At 48.7% G+C, this 24,074-nt stretch overlaps 1 protein-coding gene across 1 annotated transcript; it reads left to right on the top strand.

Moving 5' to 3' along the window:
* The first annotated feature begins 15,214 nt into the window (after positions 1-15,214).
* Positions 15,215-23,644, top strand: SERPINA12 (serpin family A member 12). Its single transcript, XM_039254551.1, has 4 exons — positions 15,215-15,857; positions 17,538-17,808; positions 21,730-21,877; positions 23,453-23,644. Exons 1-4 carry the CDS (start codon positions 15,224-15,226, stop codon positions 23,642-23,644), a joined length of 1,245 nt encoding a protein of 414 aa, XP_039110482.1. The 5' UTR covers positions 15,215-15,223.
* The last annotated feature ends 430 nt before the right edge of the window (positions 23,645-24,074 follow it).

Raw genomic sequence — 24,074 nt, 5'->3', positions numbered from 1 at the left:
AGAGCTAAGGCAGAAGAGAAAATATAAGCCTTGGGAGCTGCTGAGAGTGATGGTCCCAGCCAGGCATGTCCACTTAGCTAGGAAGGCACCATGAGGCAATGAAGGAGCAGAGAGCCACAGACAGAGTGAGAACATGCAAGAGTGACAGTCTTCGTGGCAGGAGGAGGGCTCCGGGGTGGCATGCTGGGGGCACAGCGCAGTCCTCAAGGGCCTGATTCATTGTTTCCTCTTCCTGTCCTGACACCCAACCTCACTCTGGTCCCCCCACTCACTCCCTACGCCCGGTGGTCACCGACGCTCTGACTCAGATGACTGTGGACTCAAAGCTCTACCACCTGCCTGTCTCCAGCCACCAGTCGCCACCACCAGCCCTTGTACCTCCCAGAGGCCCCCACCCCCACAGATACCCACGCTGGCCCCGATCAAGTCCTGGGTACCAGACCCACTGGCCCAGAGAATATCTGGGTCCACCCGCAGTACCCCTGCCTGGTCGCTCACAAGCACCCAATCAAACAACCGTGACCCAACCAAGCCATCAGGGCCACTTCCAAGGACGCGCCCCATCCCCACCTGCCCCAGGCCCGCCCAGTTGCCCTCACCTTGTCTGGAGTTCTGAACATAGTTCTCCCACCTCTGCCAGATGTAACTGAGAGGTGACTCACAGCTGCACAGGGGCCAGCTGAGATTGCCTGCCCGGTGGTAGCCCTAGCATCCGGCACTCCCTGCGTGCCTATGGCATACGCCTCCTACCCAGCCTGGCATGCCCCAGGCCGTGGGAGACAGCTGGGATGGGAGGTGTGGTGGGTGTGGTGAGGCGATGTGGACACACCTGTGGAAATGCTCCGCCCCCCGTGGCTCATCTCCATCACTAGGGTCATCATGAAGTAATCACAATTATGTATAATAATGATAATAACAAAACAATAAAAGCAGCTTCTGCAGAGTGCCTCGGGCTGCCAGGCACAGTTCAGGGGCTTTGCATGTGGAGGGGTGAGTACAATCATACCCATTTTACAGGTGAACACATTGAGGTGTGGAGGCATGAGATTCTGAGGTGACCCCAGGATTCTGACACTTCTCATAGCCAGCCCCCCTTTCAGGCCCTGAGTCCTCTGAGGGGCCCCCAGAACAACCTAGCTGTTCATTATGCTAGTTATGCTGGTGTCCGGAAGCTGGAGTGTAGGATGTTGACAGATGTGGGATGTTTATCCTTTAATCCTTATACTACACAGACCTCAAGCCCAGCACACAGAACTTTTTCAGATTCACACCAGAAGGGAAGAATATGAAAGCTACTGGTCCAACCATCAGGGACCCCCTGCAAAATTCTCAAGTCCAGGAAGAGCCGTGCGCAGGTGGTGATGGTAGACACCACGTCTCTGACAGTCCTGTTGCATAGATTCTCCCAATGGATTTCTCAAGCATTCCCTGATTTTATGGGCGAGGAAATGGAGATCTTTCAAGATGAAGTAACTTGAAGAGGGTTGTGTCGCTGGGAATTGGCGGATGAGGAGACTGGACCCAGATTTGCTGACTTCAGACGCAATCTTTCTGTCCCCACCCTCCTTTCCTTGTTCTGTAATCTTTCCCCATTCTGCAGTCTTTCCTCCCTGCTTCAGATCCTTAGGGTGCTACTGTTTCTTTCCTTGCCCCCCACTGAAGCCATCTGATATTAGTCATTCACACCTTAGAATGAAGTTCCAGTCACTATATTCTCTCTCGCAAAGTAGTTGTCCTTCATTTTGTCTTGGCTTGTAGAGACAGTCCTCCATAAAGGTCTGTCTGGAATCAGATCACAGCTCAGAATTATACCCTTGCAGATCCAGGAGAGCTGCTTACCAGCCCACACACAATTTTTTACCAGCCTGCTTTCTCTCATTCAGGGAGGGGTGCTAGAAACATGGATGAGGGAGAGGAACCTCCCCTTCCACATTTCTGATCTGCCTTGTGCCCCCGTCCATCTGCAGGGTGAGCCCTGTGAGAACGGCTTTCAGAGCCAAATCACTCCTCATTCCCACACCAGTGCCTTGCTCCTTGTCCTGGATTGGGATTTGGGGGTTGGTGTGGACCATTCCTGAAGAATGGAAGCATGCTGTTGAGTATTCCCTTACTGCTTCTCCACCCACATGGCTCAGCTTCCCAGTCCCGCGGCTTGGGCGTCTTTAGTAGGCAGGCTTTCCGTCTTCCCAAATCTCTCAAAACTCAGAAATGAGCATTTCTCATACTTCACTTCACCGTAACACATAAAACAGCTAGTAGGTACCCAAATAGCGACATCTTTTCCTGTCTTTACATTGGTAAATAACAAAATTATTTACAGACCTCCACCTTCCTTGAAATTCTACTCCCGCTGTCCAATCCGTTATTTATAACACACACTCCCTTTGATGGGAAGGATTGCCCACCACTGGGACTCAGTGGCATTAAGTACCCAACACAGTCTCTCTAAATGCCACAGGGTAAACAGGGCGTGACTTGGATAAGCAGAATCAGGTGTTCCTCGTGCTCATTATGACTATTGTTATTATTAATTATGCTATTATTATTAATTATTATTAATTTACCACCTTCACATTGACTATTGCATTTGAGAGCATTGCCAACAACTTGGCGAAACAGACCAAGCAGGTAGGTCTGTCATCCCACTGAACAGAGGGAAACAGTCAGGCACAGAGAGGAGAAATGGTCCAGGTGAGGTGGCCCAGCTAATGCATGATTGAGGCAGGACTTGAAAACCCAGACCTCTCTGATTTCAGGACCTGGGCTCTACCTCAATATCACGCTTCTACGAAACTCTCATGAAGGACATTGGTCATGGATTGGAAGGAGGAATACTACCAGCAGCAATGTACACATTTCATGGAGTCCCAGTCAGAGCACCAACAGCATGATTGGAGAATCTGCAAGAACGCGGGAGAGGGGTATAGCCAGGTCAGGTGACATCACTCTGCTTCTCCCTCCTGTCGATTAAGTGGTTAGGCGTCTGACACTTGGAAGGCTCCACCTTGCTCCTGGCCCTGGTTTCCAAGCAGGTGGAAAATGGATAATGTATTTTGCAGAAAAACCCACTGAGGTCCTGGGAGAAGTAGATATAAATCAGCCATATGTGTGTGCATATGTGAACATTCTACCTGGGCTTGCTGGGGGAGTTGGGGGGGGGTGGTGCTTAGGGCGAGAGGACCTCCCAAGGCCAACCTTCACCTGTGCACATTCCATTGCTTCCTGTGGCTTTGTTAGGGCCACGCTTTGTCCAGCTGCAGCCGCACTGGAGTTGCTGGAGGGAAGCCTCAGACTTCACTTAAAACTTTTTTTTTTGAAAGAGCATGTGCACACACACGTGTGCAAGTGGGGGAGGGGCAGAGGAAGAGGGAGAGAGAGAAACTTAAGCAGGCTCCATGCTCATCACGGAGCCCAACATGGGGTTCGATCCCATGACCATGAGATCATCACCTGAGTGGAAATCAAGAGTTGGATGCTTAGCCAACTGAGCCACGCAGGCACCCCCAGACCTCACTTTAGGAAGAGACCCCTGACTCCAGGAAGCCTTCCTTGCTCTCCTGGATGGCTAAGAAGCGTCTCTCCACTGGGAATTCACAAGGGTTTGCTCAGGCCTGGGTCACAGAACTCACTAAGGTGGCTGACGTGGGTTCCTTCTCACTGCTCTGTGCCTGGCACATTGTGGACATTCGATCATGTTTCAACTCTGCCAGTCAGTGACAGAGAGGAGGCCACATTGGAAGAGAGCAGAAAAGAGGGTGAGGAGAGCAGGCTGAGAAGTGACACAGAGCCAATGGCCCAGAAATGGAGAGCGGAGGGCAATGAGGTCCCCTTGGCCACTGGGCCACATGGAAGCAAATTCTGCAAACCGTTGAAGCAATGACTACGTGCAGCTACAGACCGTCCCCATTTTTCCTCAGTCTCCCCCCAGTTTCTCCACTAATTGTACCTACATTAATTTTTCTTCTTTTATATGAAGGTATTCTTGTGAAGCTGTCCATCCACTTAATGACCATGTCTTATTCAACATATTATTCACTATTTCTAATCTCAGTTTTTTAATCTACATAATGGGAATCACAATCGTTTTTCCTTCATAGCCTGGTAAGAATTAAATGTCTACGTGTGTGTGTGTATGTGTGTGTGTGTATACACAAGTGTGTGTACATGTACACACACTGCTGATATGAAATTGGTAGACTTATCCCAAAGTATAGTAAAGCATAAAATTAGGGACTTCTTTTTATGTGTGATTTGTGATTACCTTTTCCATAAAGATTCTTCTGAAACATTTTCCTCCTATACTTTTGTGGTTCTGCTATTTGACCAGACACTAGTCCCAGATAGAACATCATTAAGCACAGACGGAAGGTCTGTTGAATTTAAGTGTAATTGATTCACAGCATGGCTGCCAAGAGAATGGCCTCCTCAGGCACTCATAGATCTAATGTATCTCCCAGTCCCCCCACTGAACAGGTGGGTAGACTGAGACCCAGGGCAAGATAGGGCTTCCTCAGTCACCTGTGTGTTACAGGTGGCCTATGTCTGCAGCCCAGAGCATAGGCCCAGGCCTGTGGGTTCTAGATCTCCCAGAGCTTGGGGGAGGGCAGAGCGAGATGCCTGCTCCCAGCCTACACCTGGGAAGTGGGGCAGGGACTGTGCTGTGTGGTTGCTATTCTCCAGCGGTGCCAGCGCATCTGGGTCCCTCCCCTCCTGCCCCAGGGAAGGAATCTGGGGTGGATGATTCTACTCTGAGACATTACAGAGATCAAGGCCGGGGAACAAAGGACTGGTAAGGGGTGTGTCATTCTGATTTCTGGGCAGCGTGCCCGCACCTTTCTCTCGGAGCTTTCCCGGGAGCCAAACGCGCAGGTCCTAGCGAGCTCAGCCTCCAGCAGTGGATCTACAGGCTCTCGCGGTTGCCCGGCAAAGTGTTAGGGGCTGTTTGGGGGTGGGGGTGGGGAAAGCGGGCCTGAGCTTTTCCAGGCAGTGAGGAAGGGAGCTCCAGGCAGGTTGCTGTCTAAGTACAGACCCCAGCAGGGCGGACTGGCAGCCTGAGCCGGGGGGAGGGAGGAGGTGATGCAGGCATTGCGGGCCCTGGGCAGGGAATTCAGCAATCACTGGATTGCTGAAGAGGCTTGTGAGGTGGGGAGCCTGGGGGAGGACCGAGACACACAGAGGGCCAGTAACTGGGGAAGCAAGACCTAGGGAAAGCCAAGGAAGACTCACCGAGTGTGTGCATGTGTGTGTGTGCATGTGTGTGTGTGCATGCGTGTGCACATGTGCGTCTCTGTGTGTATACGTGTACATGTGTGTGCACATGTGCACCTGTAAGTGTATGCATGTGTGTGCATGTGCGTACATGTGTATCTGCGCCTATGCATGTGTGCATACATGTGCATGTGTATGTGTGCATGTGCACGTGTGTATCTGTGTGCATGTGTGTGTGTGTGTGTGTGTGTGTCTTAGGGGAGAGAACCAAGGGCTGATGTGACCATTCAAATAGCAGACATTGTCTGTCTCTCTCTCTCTCAAAATAAATAAACTAAAAAATGTTTTAAAAACATCAAAGAATGGATCAAGAAGATGGGGTTCATCTATACGATGGAATACTACATGGCAATGAGAAAGAATGAAATCTGGCCATGTGTAGCAACATGGATGGAACTTGAGGGTGTTTTGCTGAGCAAAATAAGTCAGGCAGAGAGGGACAGATATCATATGTTTGCATGTATAGGCAGATGAGGAGGAACTTGATGGAGGGCCATGTGGGAGAAGAAAGGGAAAAATAGTGGGAGAGAGGGAGGGAGGCAAACCATGAGAGACTCTTGAATGCTGAGAACAAACTGAAGGCTGATGGGGGTGGGGGTGGGGAAGGGGGGTGATGGGCATGGAGGAGGGCACTTGTTGGGATGAGCACTGGGTGTTATATGGAAACCAACTTGACAATAAACTATAAAAGAAAAAAATAAATAAAAATAAAAGATTTTAAAAATTAAAAAAAAATAAAGGCATCAAAAAGACAGACATTCTGTCTCCTCTCCCTACCATGGGGCTGTAGGGGCCAGAGCTCCAGTCTGGACAGGGACCCCAGAGGTCAGTGCTGGCTGTCCAAATGCTGTGACCTCCAATTTCATTTATGGTCTTACAGAGCTATTGCTAGAGCAAGAGATTAGGATCCAGAAGGCCTGATTTTCAGTCTCGGGTTTGCTAATCATTTGGCTCGAGGAACCTCAGCTTCCTCATCTGTAAAATGTGTCTCACAGCACCTAACTTACAAAGTTGTTGTGAAAAATGCAATATATCCTTCAGTAAGTATATTTTATTTATTTTTTTTTTTATTTTTTTTATTTAAATGCTTATTTATTTTTGAGAGAGAGAGAGAGACAGAGGGCAAGCAGTGGAGGGGCAGAGAGAGAAAGACACAGAATCTGAAACAGGCTCCAGGCTCTGAGCTAGCTGTCAGCACAGAGCCCAATGCGGGGCTCGAACCCACGAACGGTAAGATCATGACCTGAGGCGAAGTCTGACGTTCAACCAACTGAGCCACCCAGGCACCCCTGTATCTTTTATTTATTTATTTATTTATTTATTTATGTAAATGCTTATTTATATTTGAGAGAGAGAGACAGACTGCAAGCAGGGGAGGGGCAGAGAGAGCGGGAGACAAAATCTGAAACAGGCTCCAGGCTCTGATCTGTCAGCACAGAGCCTGACACGAGACTCGAACTCACAAACCATAAGATCATGACTCAAGCCAAAGTTGGGCGCTTAACCAACTGAACCACTCAGGTGCCCCGCATCGGTCAGTATCTTTTAATAATACATAGTAATAAGCCTGTACCAAGTGTGGCTCTATCTCTGTGACATCCCGTGTCCCCAGCAGACCAGTGCTCCTGGACTCAGGGCCTCGTCACTAATATGTTCCTACATCTAGGAGAGACCAGCATCTCGGACAACCAAAGGGCAAGGGTACGACCAGAAGTTCCCCGTTCCCCTCTCAGCCCGACATATGGCCAAAGCCTGAGGTCCGTCAGCTCACTGCAGTGTCCCCAGACTGGACAATTATCTTCACCTTCCTAGCCCTCTATGGACACCAGGCCCAAATCCCCGGGGCTCGCATGCTCCCATCTACAGGCGGTCAGGACAGCCCCCAGTTTAGGCTGTGGCCACTTGATAGGTGCTAGGAAGGGGCTGGTCCTCCCACAGCCATTGCTCTCCACCGGCACCCACCTCTGCAAGGCCAGCTTGCATCATCAGGACCCCAAGGGCTCCTCCCCGGTAGGCGTGGGCAGCTGTTCACTGAGATCTAGGGCCTGGCCTCCCTCTGTGGCTACTGGCCGTGGCCTACTGGCCTCTGGGTGCTGTCTGAGCTCAGGCATCCCGGGCGCAGCCCAGTGCGGCTCAGCAAGCACCCCCACCCAGCCACGGCGCTGTCCCTTTCCGGCCTCTCTGGCGTGTCTCCCGTGGGAGTTTGCCCAGGAGCAGAGTATGTCTGCGGCAGCCGGCGGGTGTGGTCGGAACACTCACACAGGTCCCACCCTGTCATTAGCAAGCAGGGCTCTTCCCTCCCAAAGCAGGGCACAGACCCGGATTCTGGGTCAGCGTCTGCCTGGCTGGATCTCAGGACCAAGGCGTCACCTTAGCCCGTCTTGTCGCCATGGCCGCGTTCCCATCTGCATACCTCAGTGAACAGAGCCCCACAGTGAGGCCTCTCGCCTCATCCCGTCACTCAGCGTATGTGGCCCGGATGCACCCCAGCAGACAAGCCTGCCTCCTGGGTGACACGGGAAGGTGGCAGCTCACAGCCGCCTGCAGCGGCTCTTCCTGATTCTCGCAGCTCTGGAGCCCCACATCCCCACAGCCTGGTTGGTCTGGTCTGTGAGTGTATCAGGATGTGGCTGACCCAGGCCTGGGAAGAGCCAGTGTCCCCTCTTTTCTAGAAGGCTTTACTGGGTCATTAGCTCTGTACCACTCTGAGGATGGGAGTCAGGCCTCTGCAAAAAATAGCATCCCAGAGGGAGGGAAACTTCTCTCTCTGCCCATCCCCTGCTCGTGCTCTCTCTCTTGCAAAAATAAATAAACATTAAAAAGAAGAAGAATGAAAGCAGAAATCTCCAGGGCAAATTTAAGGATGAGATAATGTACTTGTGTTCTACCCTCTTCGTTTCCCAGGAAGGAGGGTGAAGTCTCCCACAAGTCATTAGATTTGGTTCTGGGTCATCTCTCACATCCAGCAGGGAAGGAGGGTATGTCTCTCACCTCTGCTTGTTCTAAACTTGCTTCCAAAAATAATAATAAGCTCTTGGTATTGTGGTCACATAAGATCTATTATGAAACCTCACTAAGTGGGGGAGGTACATTTGAATGATTTTTCTGCTCATTAGAATTAGTTAGAGAAAGCCTAACTGAAGACAGGTGCTATGGGTTCCTCATTCTCCCATCCTGGGATCAGTGGGTTTGAAGAATAAGATAAGAATTTCATTTTGTTTTCAATCTCTTCAAAATTACTCCTAAAGTAACACCTCTTCCTTAAAGACAACTCAGAAAGTGCAGAAAATTAAGAGTAACCCCTCCCCCCATAGTCTCATGACTCCAGTCCAACGTGCAGCAGGAAGGCAATTTGTGATTTTCTTGAATGATCATGAACGTTGATGTGAGTGTTTGATTCCCATTATCCCTAAAAGAAACTACATATTTAATTACTTCTCTTCTCCTAAAAGACTCCATGTGAGCTAAGGCAATAGAACAGATAGTTGTAGAGTACTCGAAAAAGAGCAAACGAAAGAAAGGGGTGGTGTGAATGACCCCAAGAAACCCAGCTATTTACCTCTTCCCATCAGTGGCACCACTGATGTTTTGGGTTGAATATTTAATGTCAGGACTGCAGGTTGGTCTACCTGTAGAATATTCCAGGTCCCAGATCCACAACGATTGGGAAATATGGTGGTTGCAAAAGATATAAATGGACTTCATTAGAGAAGCCACAACCCAGCAGGTGTGGTCTAAATATCACACTGCTGCCTCCGGGGACGGGGAGAAGCCCCCGAGAAGTGGTGTGGCCATTGCTCTCGGAGGCTCCATCACCTGCCCACTCAAGCCAGCTAATTTTATTGGCCTTTGGTCTACTTTACCTAGAGGCTATGGAAGTATAAATAATAAAGGAAGAAAAGCAGATTCATTTGGCTGGCTCGGTGGATTTCTCCTGAATTACTGTGAGTATGATACCTCCTCTTTGAAAATGCCCAGTGTTGTGTGTTTGTTTGCCTGTTGTCTATTCCACACAAAGTTTGCTTTAGATTGTGGGAAAATGCAGTGCAGTCCCAGGATGGGTGTCTTGAAGGAAGTTCCGGAGGAGCTCCAAATCTGGGAAACCCCTCTCTTGAAGAGAGCAATGGGCATCTTGGGTGAGGCCCTGATTCATTTTCATGGATGTCTTCCTTCAGTGCTTTTTTAGAGGAAAAATGTTGGTGGGTATGGGAATGGGGTTGTCCTGGGAAATAAGGGGGTTCCTCCAATTCAAGTCTGCCCCTGCCCTGTGGTTCAGACTATGCTCAGCCTTGTCTGTGAGGTATTTGTATATCTTTCTCTCTCCCCAAGGACAGATGCGGTATCCACCAACTCACTAGTTCATGGAGAAAGTGAGGCCAAACAGCCAGCCTCATGTATATTTGCAGAATTGCCTCAATGAGTAGGGACTTCCACTCTGATCCATCAAAATGCATGTCGTGATCTTAGATAGCTCTTTTGTCTTCTGAGCCTCTGTTTCTGATTTATGGCACAAGTGGCCCCAAAATTGATGGTTGCTCAGCCTTCCTAATGTACATATTCCCTCTCCTGGACTGAAGTCACTGAAGACAGGGGAAACGGACCAGACAAAGAGCTGGAAGGTGCTTGAGGATTTGGAGAAGTCTGTGGGGCTGACTGTGCTCATTATCTTTCAGGAGAGAGCACCCCATGTTTAGGTTCCAAGGAAGGCTGCAGGGGGCATTGCACCTGTGCCCTGTGCCTGGCACATAAGGAAGGCTCAAAATATTTCTTAAAAGAATGAAGTCACAGGGTGCCTGGGTGGCTTAGTCAGTTGAGCCTCTGACTTCAACTCAGGTTATAATCTTTCAGTTCTTGAGTTCGAGCCTAGAGTTGGGCTCTCTGCTGTTAGTGCAGAGCCTGCTTCAGATCCTCTCTCTCCCTTTCTGCCCATCCCCTGCACGCTCGCGCTCTCTCTCTCTCTCGCAAAAATAAACATTAAAAAAAAAAAAAAAAAAGAATGAAGGCAGAAATCTCCAGGGAAAAGTTAAGGATGAGATAACGTACTTGTGTTCTACCCTCTTCGTTTCCCAGGAAGGAGGACAAAGTCTCCTACAATAGTTATTAGATTTGGTTCTGGGTCATCTCTTGTGTCCAGCAGGGGAAACAGGGTATGTTTCACCACTGCTCTGTTCTAAACTTGCTTCCAAAAATAATAATGTCTAATATGCCTAGAGCTACCTTCTCTTAAAACAGTATTAACCCTTTAAAGTAGGTAGACCTCAGAGCATGCCTGGGATATCTCCTCAAGCCCAGAGCTGTGGTGCTGGTCTTTTGGGATGCTAAGGGACATCGCTAGGAAGGGTCCCTCAGATTCCACAGTCCAAGGAAGGCATTAAGGTTGTGCAAGTACTATGCCCTCCATGGAGAGCTCTGGAAAGGACTTGAAGAAAAGTGGGATCTCAGAGGGCCTGTGGTTACATGGAGCACGGCAGGATGCCTCTGTCCAGCCTGTGTAAGGTGAGGCCCCTGATTGAGCAAATGGCACTGTAGCTGGCTGGCAATCACTCAGGGCTCAAGACACTGGGAGGGTAGCTCATCCAAAGCACCCTCAACTTTTCAGTCTCACCGGCATGAGGACAGACTCTACATGAACTTTTTCTTGCCAGGCAGTTCCAAAGAGCCCCAAACCACTATGCATCAAGCAGCTCTGATTTCTGCACAGGCTGTTTGCCACTGTATTGTTTTTTCCAAATTACTGGTAAGAGTAAGAATGAAATGACTTTCAGCATTCTTGAAGGTGCTACCCTATCCCACTCTGCCCACCTCTTAGTCTCTTTGATGGGCTGATTCCAATTACTAAGCTCATCAGTGTGGTGTGGGAGGTTGAAAGCGGAGATGCTCTGCATCTGCCCTGCCTGGGCTCTCCCCGGGGCGCCCCTCCACATGCAGACTTGAGGGGGTCTGAGCTGCTCATCCAGAGAGCTCCTCACCTGGCTTGCCATCTGTCTTCAGGAGGAATGACTTCTGAGTCAGGGCCGTACTATTTTATCTATTTATAACAGAAGGGAATTGTTGCCTGAAATTAATAGGGAATGTGGGACCACGATAGTCAGGGAAGAGTTGAAAGGCTGATGGTAGCTTTACTCTCCCCATGTGGCCCCAACCATTTTCAGGTCTTTTCTTTTTCTTCTTATTTTGTTTATTTATTTTATTAGTGTAACAAATACAAACACACTCACTCACTCACTCACTCACTCACTCACTCACTCCAAACTAAAACCCAATAAAGAATTGCTCAACATGGCAGTCTATCAATTTATTGGGAAATAACCAGTTGTTCAGCTATTTTAATGAATGAAATAAAAGTTAGCCTACTCAGGCATCTGGGGCCAGTGCCCATCTGACAAGTCTGAATCAGTTTAGAGCCTGTGATGACAGATGGAGAGGCTCAGAAATGGGGCTACTGTGGGCCATTTGGAGGAAAAGAATCCAGGCTGTTGGGACTCAGTGGGGTGGGGCAGGATGCCAGTGAGTAGGTAGCAAAAGCTGAGACCTGGGCAGGGTGTGGTCCAAGACTGCAGGGCCAGGGGCAGTAAGATGATTAGATGCAACTAGTGGAGAGGAAGCCCAAGTGTCACCATTTAATAGATGAAAAACTGAGGCTCTGAAGGGTTAATAGACTTATTTCATGCCACCTAACAGACCCATAAGCAGGAGAGAACCAATATCCAGAATTCTAATTTCATAATCAGTTCTTGTTCCAAAAGCTTGGAGAAGTAGAAGACATTTTTGGGACTATTAAGCAAGCATTGCTTTAAAAATGTGGGGTGTGGGGGTGCCTGGGTAGCTCAGTCGGTTAAGCGTCTGACGTCAGCTCAGGTCAGATCTCACGGTTCATGCGTTTGAGCCCCGCATCAGGCTTTGTGCTGACAGCTCAGAGCCTGGAGCCTGTTTCAGATTCTGTGTCTCCCTCTCTCTCTGCTCCTTCCCCACTTGCACTCTGTCTCAAAAATAAATAAACTATAAAAAAAATTTTTTTTTAATGTGAGGTGTGTGTGCGTATGTGTATGCACACCATCTATGCCAAAAGCTTCCAGCAGCTTCTCTCCTTTGCTTCAAGGTCTGGCCCTGTGCCCAGACCCACACTCCACTCCCGGCAAGTTGCCCAAAGGCTTTGCACCTCACCTGGCTGGTAAGCCTACTGCTGAGAATATTCTTTCAGCTCCTTGACGGAGGTGGCTAAGTTCTCCACTCCTGGGCATTGAGAACCAGTGCCCATGCAGGCAATTATCTGCTCTGAATACAAGAAGTTTCTATTTTTAAACCACACAGACTTTGTAAATAGTCCAGCTTGCTAATCTGAGAGATCGAATCCTTTCTAGTTTCTGTTTTCTTTCCTTTATCTGAAACATTCTCAGGGAATTTATGAATCTTCCCTTTTATAAGCTAATTTCAGACAGCTCCTCGAGCCCTTGTTCATCACCACCTATTTTTAATTTTTGCTAAAATATATGTCATGAGGGATGATCATGAGATATCACATAAGCTGAGGGGGTGGGGGACCTTTCTGAGTGTCACACAGCCAAGAGATATGAGATCAGAGCCCAGAGTCCTCACTGCTTGGTAGTTCTGGCATTTTTAAATATACATTTATATTTGTTAGGTTGCTTTTGGCCTTGAGTAGCTGACTACATTACTCACACCAGCACTACTGGGAGTCTGGAGGCAGGGTGGGCTCCGGGTTCACCTAATCTGTGGCCCCAGTTCTGGTTTCTCTGCAAAACCTTGCATACCCCCTCTCTGTGTTGGCTTTGCCCCAGAGTCATTTCCCCTTTGGGGCGAATAGTAGTCCCTGGCATCCATACCTTCCTGCCTAGGACATCCAGAGAAAGAGAGAGTGCAACACCGCCATATGCCAACAAAGAGCCCCCGAATTCATTCATTGGATCACATAAGTCATGTGCTCCTCCCTGAACAGCTGTCAGGGCAGAACCTCACCACATCCTGCTTGGATTGGGCCCAGCTCCTGAACCACCTCAGTCAGAGCCCCCCTGGAGCTGGAGATGGGGCCCTGCCCCTGAGGCACATGGGATAAGGAGGGGGAAATATTTGGAATTTAAAGTTCCATTAGGAAGATGGAAACAACAGGCGAATTCACTAGAATTTTCAAACACGGAGTCAGAGCCTTTTTGAAGATCCTGTCCATGGTGCTGAAGGCTGTGTCCAAAGGACCTGGCATTGAGGGTTTGAGGGCATGAAGAACTTGGGGATTCAGGGCATGTCTAGGTGTAGATCCTGTGCAGTTGCTCATTTACCCTCTTAGCCAGTCAACTGGAAAGGACCCACTCAGTGCCAGGACCAGTTCCCCTAGGCTGCGGGTACTGTGAGGGTTGGTTGCTAATAGCTCACAGTTCCCCTTCCCACTCCAGAAGACTGTCTTTGGTGGGTAGGGGTTAATTGACCTGAGAAGTCTACCGTAGGCCCTGCATCTTGGGGAAGACCGAGCATCACCACTGACACTTGTCCAAAAGGCCAGCCCCCTTTGTCTCACAGGGTCAGTGTTGCCATGTGATTGATGCTCCAGAGCCCTCTCCTGTGGATCAGGCCAAACCTCCATGTTACATGGGGCCACATCCTTGCTCAGTTCCTTCCCTCTCTGTCCTGATTGCCTCACTTCCTGAGGGACTCCTCCTATACAGGCAATGCATGCCTGAATTCTCACTGAAGTCTCTGCTTCTTGGGAACCCACCCTAAGACAACCATGAACAGTCTTTACTGTCATGCACACTATTTCCCATGGATTGCAGATAAATAGAGATGTACATTACAGGAAAATACACAGTAAAAACAAAGGACTGAGCAAAGAAATCTGCTTTCATTTGACATATAAATTGGTATAAAAATCATTGATGGTAGCATGTCCAACTAGAGAAATCCACATACTTTTTAGAATATCATACTTTTGGCAGCTCTATAGCCTTAGGGCTAGAAATTGTGGGGGAAACAGAAAACGAAACTTTTGTTCCCCAAAAGCTTAGTCTTTTGGGCAGATGTTGAGCTGAGAAGTGGCAAAAAGGAGAAGGAGTCCTGGAGCCAGGCAGATTTGGCTTTTCTTCTCTGTAACATTGCCTCTCTTTCTTGGAAAAGGTATAGGGATAGAGGTTTATTAGATACCTGGGCTCCCCTGGGGTGGGTATCCACCACTTATAGATCATATGATATTAGAAAAAGGGCTTTATTTCTGCAAATTATTCAGGATTCTTTTGGTTGTAAGGAAAAAATCCAACTCAAACCAGCCAACACAAAAAGGGAAATTTACTGGCTCTTATCACTTGGAGAAACAGAAGTGAGTGAGCTTCAGGTAAAGCTTGATCCAGGGACTCCAAAGATTTCACCAAGTATGTCTCCTCATTCCTTTCTTTCCATCTCTCTCTCTCTTCTTTCCTTCTATATATGGAAGCCATAGCCACACTGGGTTTTAGGACTATATCATTAAGCCAGACACCCCGAAATTAAGGCTCTTGTGCATTCTCAGGGAAAGACACCGACTTTTCTGATGCTGTCACTCTCATCCCTTAACTAATCAGTGTAGCAGTGGATAGACAATTCTGATGGCCTTGCCCCAGTCACGTGCCCACAGTGTGGATTATTCCTACTATGACCCAATGGAGTGGAGGGAGCAGTTTCTTAAAGGAATTGAGATACCATGACCACAAGATGGGGAGTGGAGTACAAAACCGAGAGCTTTCTTCTACACTCAGCCTTTTCATTTATGAAATAAGGACAAATATTTCTAGTCCCCAGAGTGATTGCAAAACATAAATGCTAAAATGGATGTCAAAGCATTTATAAACCTCACTGTGCTGCTTCTTTTATCTGGTCTTCCTTGTGGATAACGTAAGGGCAGTCAGATTGTTTTGTTCTTTTTTTCTGCTAACCTCATGTCTACTACTCAACAGGACAATCTCCAAGGAAAATGAACTCCATGCTGGGCCTGAGCTTACTTCTGGCTGGTCTTCTCACAGTGGAAAGTCTTCTGCAGCCCAACCTCCCTCTGAAGAATCATGGACCAGTGAACCAGATCGAATCATTGAAGGGAAGGAGGGCAGCCCAGGAGCTCACAAAGCGGAACACAGAATTCGGCTTCAAGCTTTACAGAAAGCTGGCCTCCAATAGTCCTAACAAGAACATCTTCTTTTCCCCATTCAGCATCTCTTCGGCCTTCTCTATGCTATCTCTGGGTGCCCAGGATTCCACCCTGGATGAGATCAAGGAAGGTTTCAACTTCAGGGATATGCCAGAGAAAGACCTTCATGAAGGCTTTCATTACCTCATCCACAGGATAAACCAGGAGGGCCAGGACCTCAAGCTGCAGCTCACAAACACCTTGTTCATTGACAAGAAGCTGCAGCCACAGAAGAAGTTTATGACAAATGTCAAGAACGAGTACAATGCAGACACTATCCCCACCAACTTCCAGAACTTGGAAGATACTCGGAAGCAGATCAATGACTATGTCAGTCAGAAAACCCGGGGGAAAATCAACAACCTGATCAAGAATATAGATCCTGGCACTGCGATGCTTCTCACAAATTGTATTTTCTTTCGAGGTAAGGCTTGGGGCATGTTGGCATGGAAAAAATAGGATGACCAGTAGATGTGGATTAAAAACCTGGGTTGGCCGCTTCCTTGCTCTGCAACCTTAATTCATATGTAAAGAAACTATCAGAACTCCACTTTACCTATCTGTAAAATGAGTACATTTATACACAACTCATAGGGCATTTATTGGGATCCAAAGTAAAAATGTATGAGAAATGAATTTGGGGAAGTCTAAATTATTCTTCATATGTGTGTTTTCATTATTACTGATTATCCTAATACAACATTGCGGTAGAGATTGGAGCGACTTTCTTTTCCCTGTTTCTTAGACAAGGAATGTGTAGCTTGGAAAGAGATTGACTTAGGGTTATAAAGCCAGTCAATCAGAGTCAGGACTAGAATCCACTTCTCTTGTCCCACAGGCTATGCACTTTATACCACTCCAAGTAGACACCCAGGATGGTAATTGTGTTGATGATGGTGATGAGTTTCACTTTGGTGGGTGCCCCGGTCTCCTTGTCACATTTTGTAGATCCCCCAAATCTGAGAGTGGGAGACTGAAAAAGAAGATGGAAGAATATTTCCAAATCTAAGCTTCATATACACCCCCCTGATCACCACCACACACAGCGACTCATGTGCCACATGAACACTCAAAGGTCAATCAGCATAGGTGAGAATCAGAGGCCAACAGCCCTCAGACCAGGCAAGATCATGGCTGGGTTGTCAGAAACATGGTCCTGAATATGGAAGTTCAGCTCTCCCAAAATCCACAGTGAGACTGACTGCATAGAGGAAAAGAGCAGAGGGAGTGAGGATAATCTGGAATTTCCCAAAGCATCTACATCCCCTAGATTTTAAAAGCAGTGGCAACAATGATGCTTATGATGACTAGCATACACTCAACACTCACTGTACAAGATCACTGAACTGTGCTGCCTTATCTACTCAGTCACACAGCAGCCCTATGAGGTGCCCATCAATATTTTCATTCTTCAGACAAGGACATTGAAGCCCAATGAGATTGAGACACTTGTCCAAGGTTACCCTTATGGAACAGTGAAGCCAGAAGTTGAATTCAGGGACTTGGCCATCAGGGTCCCATACTGGGGGCTCTGAGATTAGAGGGTATGAAAAGACCCAGGTTTGAGTTTATGCCCAATGGCATCAAAGAGTACTCAGGGTCAAAATGGAGGGGTCCAAACACCCAGATTTGAGTGTTTGCTTCTCTCCAGTAGGCTCCCCAAAACAGCCTGTTCCATCAGTTTTCTCAATCCTACCTGAGGGCAGCTACTCCAGTACTGACTTAGAATAGAGCTGAGTATTTTTGCTCACACATAAGACCCATTCCTACTAAGTATAACCCAGGCCTCTCTACTGGGACACAATCCAAGGGCTGTCTCAGCCTCAGCAGCACCTGGGCTTTGGGCAGCTCACAGGTCCCCTCTCAGCTCAGGAGCCCTGGTCATGGCTTCTTCCAGAACTGACAATCAGACCCATGCCCACCTTGTCAGGTGATTTCAGGGCATGGCACAGGGACAAGGATTCCTGGAGACCTGTCCTAATATTCCATAGTATCCAGTCCCCATCCTTGAATCCACATGGATAGAGACCACATAGATAGCTGGGTCCAGTCACCTCTTCCCTTTCAGGACACTCACTTCACTTTGTCCTTCTTCAATCCTAAGCCAGGTGGCAACATGAATTTGATCCAAAAGCAACTAAAGAGGGAGACTTCATTCTGGATGGAAACAAGTCAGTGAAGGTGCCCATGATGTTCCGCGGGGGCATGTACGAAACCTGCTATGATGAACAGCTCTCCTGCACAGTTCTGGAAATGTCCTACCAGGGCACCCTCACTGCCACCTTCGTTCTTCCTGATAAGGGCAAAATGGAGAACGTGGAGAAGGCTTTAAATACAGATACTTTGGTCAGATGGAAAAAACTAATGACACAAAGGTAAGAGAATGCCTGGCATATGCAGCTCCTCCCTTTTCCTCTTTACTTCTTCTAGTTCAGATCTATTGAGCTCTCACCCCATGACCAAGTCCTATTTTGGGCTCCATGATGGACTTGTGTTTTGGTAGGAAGTAGACCAGAAAACGAGTCCTAGGAATATAGTGAAACACTTGTTTTTAGAAGGAGATGGTTATATCATGAGAACGGAGTGAACAGAGCAAAATCATGGTGAGCAGTGGGAGAAGAGGCTCTGTGGAGAAGGCAGCATTGGCGTTAAGTCTTCAAGTCTTCAGGGCTGAACAATGGTGTGTGTGGATGAGAAAGAAGTGATGGGATCCTAGGCAAAGAGAAACTGAGGACAAATGCAAAGTGTCAAAGGGAATTGTCTGTTGTACACAGAATCATACTTTAAACTGTAATGTTACCATAAAACCAGTGAAGTGTGTTCCAAATAAATTACACTAATAAGAGTTGAAGAACTAAAGTGACTAATTAATTTTTTAAACATAAAATTAGACCACATTTAAGATGAGCCTACAAAATTCTTCTCAGGCACTGGCTTAACAGTAGATTTTCCCAGGAAGGGTAAAGGCTGGGAACTTGGCATCCATGCAGACTTGGTGTCAGTGTAGGTGTGCACAGTGCCTGGGGAGCTTCAGGGCCAGAAAAAACGTATGGCTCTGGAAGTAGTTGTGGGTCTATGAGGTGGAGAAGGCAGTCTCCACTTGGGTGGGAATGATGTCAGGAACAGTCCTGCTCTGTGCACACCCTCTTCCACTTTACCCCCACCATCATTCTCCACCTGAAAGGTCTTTAGTGAGAGCTCTGTCATGGCTAATACGCTGTCAGGAGCTAAGGAGAGTTCTAGGAGAGATGGATGATGTCAGAACTGAGCTGGGCAACCGTGAGTACTCTGTCTCACAGGAGCATACCCCTGGAGGAACTGCTGAACACATCTTGGATCTCTAAGCTGAGCTGAAAGCTCATGAAAGAGAAATTCCACTTCTGAATGCTTGAGATAAAGTCACCGTTACCCGGGTGGGGAGAATAGCAGGCTAGATGGTAGGTCATCTCAAGAGGGCTGCTATGTCTTGGGATCTGCACAGTGCCCCCTGATCCTCCCTGCTGAAAACCAGGTCTGCAGGGTGTAACTGTGTCTGGCTCCTGAAACGGGTGGACGTGTCTGGGTTCCAACCTTAGCTGAGACCCAGTTCTCTTATTTGTCATATGGTCCACTAATGCTGGCCTCATAGGACTCTTGAGAAGGCTAAATGTGGCATAGCAATTCGTGATCCCACAGAAGGCACAGCCCTTCACCTTCCAATGGGTTGAAGAGGTAGGGTTCCAAAGTTCTCAGAAGATCATCTGAACTTCAGGCTTATTGAGTGACAGTTGTCTTATAGAGGTGATCCCTTTACCCACATGGTGAACCTCCAGGATGGCAGCCCCGTCAGTTGAAAATGAAGACACATCTCTCTTAACCTGGGGATGCAGCCAAGGAGGTTGGTGGTTTCCAGCTTGTGCCCTCCAGCTTCTGAATTCACAGAGGTGTCTTGGGGACTGAAGGGTGTGGAAGTGTATGGAAAGTGGACTGCATACCCTCCACCCACACTTTATCCAGAAGTCCTGGCTTCATGAGAAGATCACATTTCTTTTGGTATTCAAATTATGATGACGAGAGACCCTACAGCTGGGCTGGAGGCACTCAGCATCCTCATCTCCAGGTGATCCCTGCCAGTTTCCCATAAGGTGCAGCTCTGATCCCAGCAACTGGTGCTGCATGTGGTCTGTGTGCAAGCCCCTCTTCAGCCTTTGGATCTGAGACTGCCATCAGGACACCACTAACTGCACACAGATGTTCCTGGAGGACTGGCCATCTCTCTGGTTTGAGGAGAGAGGCCCGTACTCCTCCCTTTGTGAGATAGGACTTAGAGATTTCCTGCAGCCAGGACAGGCCTTCCTTGAGGTTTAAGCTTAACACAACCAAAGATCTTCGTAGAGGTCCATGGATACTTACAGCCCACAGAGCGGCTTCTTGCAAAGTCCAAGTGCAGGCTGCTCTTGGGGGTTCTTCCACAGTGCCTCCTAGCTAGCTCCTGTTCCTGCCCCTCCCCCACCACATTAGGATTGCAACCACTTCCCAGGGGACTCCCAGCGCCAAGTCCTGTGCCCTCCCCCCCATCACCACCAGGAGTATATTCTTCACAGAGCGGATATAATGACCATTTTCAGCCCTAAGCAAGAGCATGTTGAGCCTCTATTCAACACCCTACTGTGGCTCTCCATTTCACCCAGAAAAAATGACCCAGCTTGCCTGATTCCCTTGCCTCCTTCAAAGTTTCTCAAATCTTCCCCGTGTCTCAGCATTCCTGATTTCCCCAAGTTGATCTGTATTTTTTCCCAATGCATGCACTGCCTCCTTATACACAGACTCCCAGTCTATGCATCGATGCTTATGGGATGCTTTTCGTCATTTGGGTTTTCTTGCCTGTCTTCCCTGCTAAAGCATACACTCAAGGGCATAAGTTTTGCCTCTTTTGTTCACACTTGCATCCAAGCACCTAGAAGACCACCCCTTGTATACAGGAAGCACTTAATTTGTTGAGTGAATGAGTGGGAAGGTAAGTTTGGGAGTCACAGGCCTATGGCTGGTATTTAGAGCCATGACACTGAATGAGATCCTTCTGGAGGGAAGAAAGAGAGAAAAGAAGAGGACCTAGGGGCTGGGGCTTGGAGCATCACAGACAGTACAGATGGGTGATGAGGTGGTGTTGGCAAAGGGGGAGAGAAGGGGCACTGGTGAAGGAGAGTGAGCGGGACTTGGGTTGGAATGCTTCCAGGTGAAGAAAGGGGGCCCACTGTCTGGAAGTTGTCTCCTGGATCAAGCAAACTGAGGTCAAGGGTGACCCCCAGACACTGGGACCCCAGACCCCAGGACCTTGATGGCAAAGGTCTAGGTGGCATGGGCTGAAAAATAGTGGAGGAAGTAGAGATCTCTGGCAGAGATGATTAATTTCTGCTATGAAAAGGAGGGAAAGAAATGGGCTGGAATCTAAGGGGTGACTTGGGGCCAGGGGAGATTTGTTTACTTCTGTTTTGCAGGATTGAGGTTATCAGAGAACATGGTCTGTTCCTGGTGGTGATCAGACAGATTCCATTTATGACAGGTGTTGCAGAAGAAGTGAACAAACGTGGGCAGGAATGAGGTCCCAGATAGGCAAGAAGAAACAGAGTTTAGGGCCAGGGGGACAGGAACCCAGGGCCCACGGGTGCCCCAGGGTCCCTGGCCCCAAACCCAAGGTGGCGAGGCCAATCTGTGTCCCACCCATAGAGGATGTGAAGCCATTAACTCATGGGAGAAAAGAGAAACACCTGTCTGTTGGTCACTGCCTGCTGAATGCCTACATGCATTTGCTTTAGCACCTTGTTGTCCCATGCTTGCTGTGATTAGCATCATCATTTCACCCAAGTGACTCAGGGATGTGAGATCATTTGCTCCAAGAGTCAGCATGGATTTGAACTCAGTTCTGCCCTGCTTCAGATCCCAGGAACTTGCTGCCTCTGGCATCTAGCCTGCTGAGTCAGGATTGGCTCAGGGCTTGGGCAAGGCTGAGACTATAGTGGGGACACCTCAATGTCTGTGGTCCGTGGGGCCCTGAAACAGTGGGGATTTGAGAACATTTCTGTGGATAAAGGCTCCAGGGCAGGGGCCGGTTTGATAGGGGTAATGGACATAGTTCAGAGATAGATGTTTTGAAGCCAGGGTCCCAGGGTCAGAGTCCCTCCTCATTCTGGGGACAGAGAGAAGTTCTGAGACCCTCAGTGCTGAAAGGGCCAGTGTCCCATTCATCATCTGCCCTCTGGCCTACCTAGGAAAGCAGGGACACTCTGCTGCTCACCTGTCACTCCTGTCTCCCCCAGGGTCGTGGACATATCTTTGCCCAGATTCTCCATCACTGGGACCTATGACCTGAAGAGGACGCTCTCCTACCTGGGTATCACCAAAATCTTTGAGGAGCATGGTGATCTCACCCGGATCTCCCCTTATCAAAGCTTGAAAGTGGGTGAGGTAAGCCGGTCTGGCCTGGATGCCACCGCCTCCCCCAGGGAGTCTTCGCAGAGCCCTGGGCCAGAGCCCTTGTCACAGCAGCTGTTCGAGCCGGGTTTCATCCTGCCACTCAGGCTAGGTGCCAGTCCAGCTCTGTCCCTAACCAGCCGTGTCCTCCTGGGGGCACCACGTAACTTCCCCAGGCCTCATGCTTCTGGTCTTTGAAGCTGGAAATATCAAGCTCCTGGTGCTATTTTGGAAGTCGATTCTGGGCAACAAACAATTGATCAACGCCTGGAACATTTATCAGGCCTAGGACCGGTCTAGCTCAGACTCAGTCTCTCCCAAAGACCTCACAGGCTTGTTGGGAGTAAGTTGCAAAACTGTTCTACGTGAGCGAGCCAAGGGCCCTGTGATTTCTAGCAATGCTGAACACCTCTGTGCTGGGGGCCATGAGAACCACATGGGGTACCATCCTGGGAGACAGAAAATATAAGACAGGACCCTAAGTTAAATCCAAATTTCAGATAAGACAAAAAAGTTCCTTAGTCCAAAATATGAGATACACTTACACTAAAAAAATTCATCATTTCTCTGAAATTCGAATTGAACTGTACATCCTATATTTCATCTGGCAACTCCACTTTTAAGTTAAAAGGGCACTGGGGGTGGGGAGATTTCAACAAGCAGAGACAGGCATGGGGAGGATCTTCCATGAAAGGGAACAGCATGCCCAAAGGCTTGCAGGCTGGAGAACATGGTGTCCTGGGCGATGGGAATTGCCTGGTGCTACATGGGAAGTTCAAGACGATCTGAGAGAGACCCGTGTTGCCAAGCCGACCTGACAGTAGACACTGATTCAGATTTGTTTTCCTCTTTGCAAGAGGAAGAAAGACAGCTAATAGAATTTTCTCGCTTTTAAGTTCTCCTGCCGCAGACTTCCTCCCATAAAGAATCAGTGCCAACTACCCCCCTTCCTGAAGTTTCTGCATTTCTTTCCCTCAGTTAGACGTGCTGATGACTGTGATTCTACGTGTCAACAACGGCTATCGGCCCACTAGTAAAGTGTTAGAATCTCGTAGAGTAGAATGAAATGCATCAGTAGTAGGGGAGGCCCATCCGTCTCCCAGGGTAGGTCACCTGGTCACAGATGTCAGTGTCCTGGGGTGGATCTGGGGTCTCAGTCCTCTCCAAAGGCTCCCCCAGAATCTGGCTCCTTCCTCACCATCCTCCAGGCTGATGAGAGGACTATGGACGACAAGACTTGGTGGGGATAGAATCCCTTCCCTTCTATCTAGCTGAGGTTCAGTACACCCTTCCTACCATTATACCCCTAGACACTTGCCTGTAATTCACAGAAGGTTAGCAAAGCACCCCTGCCTCCTCGCTGCAGCTGATGCCTCCTTCGCCTCACTGTTTCCCTCAAGCTGCATCTACTTGCCCATATCCTTCTGCAATGACCACAGAAGAGCAAGGAGCCCTGGGGCAGCTGGCACCAGCCTGGTTACTGCTGTGCTGGGCAACCTTGGCTGAGGCCTCTCCCTCTCTGGGCCTCCCAGTAGCCTGGTGACACTGACATCACTCCTGATTTTGCAGGCGGTGCACAAGGCAGTGCTGAAGATGGATGAGAGGGGCACAGAGGGCGCAGCAGGCTCCGGAGCACAGACGCTGCCCATGGAGAAGCCCTTCTCCATCATTATAAACAGACCCTTTTTGGTGATTATTAAGGATAACATCCTGCCTACCATAATCTTCATAGGAAAGATTACTAATCCTACTGGGGCATAAGGGGTAATTCCAGCTTGCTGCAGACCCAGCGATGGCTTGGGGCCGAAAACATTCTGTCTGCCTGAGACTGGGATTGCAGGACCTTCTAATCTAATCCTACACCATCAAGAGCTCCCAAGACCACCGTCCAAAGAGACTGCACGGCTGGCTTTGGGGGTTCCTGTGCCCCACCTCTGCCCTCAGCCCTCTCCCTGTCCATTCCAGTGTAGGTCCTGGACACCCACCCCATCCACTTGGCTGGCTGTGATCTTCTCTCCCCAGAGAGACAGAGGGGGGTTCGTGATTTAATAAACACCCCCTCAGTTCTGCTGACTGTCGGTGGATACTTTGGGGAAAGCTATGAGGGGAGCCGCGCACCCAGGCTTTGGAGTGAGAGAGACGGCTTCACATCTTAGAAACAGAATGTCTCTGGGAAAACCACACACCTCCC

Source organism: Hyaena hyaena, unplaced genomic scaffold (assembly GCF_003009895.1).
Source record: "Hyaena hyaena isolate Hyena2069 unplaced genomic scaffold, ASM300989v1 scaffold_493, whole genome shotgun sequence".
NCBI lineage: Eukaryota > Metazoa > Chordata > Mammalia > Carnivora > Hyaenidae > Hyaena > Hyaena hyaena.
The sequence above is the reverse complement of the archived record's forward strand: the minus strand, read 5'-3'. Positions and strand labels throughout refer to the sequence as shown.

Excerpts from the sequence above, each read along its gene's own strand:
- SERPINA12 (XM_039254551.1), top strand. The coding sequence starts at position 15,224 with ATGAACTCCATGCTGGGCCTGAGCTTACTTCTGGCTGGTCTTCTCACA. Across the intron at positions 15,858-17,537 it reads AAATTGTATTTTCTTTCGAG|CCAGGTGGCAACATGAATTT; the intron begins GTAAGGCTTGGG and ends TTCAATCCTAAG. Across the intron at positions 17,809-21,729 it reads AAAAAACTAATGACACAAAG|GGTCGTGGACATATCTTTGC; the intron begins GTAAGAGAATGC and ends TGTCTCCCCCAG.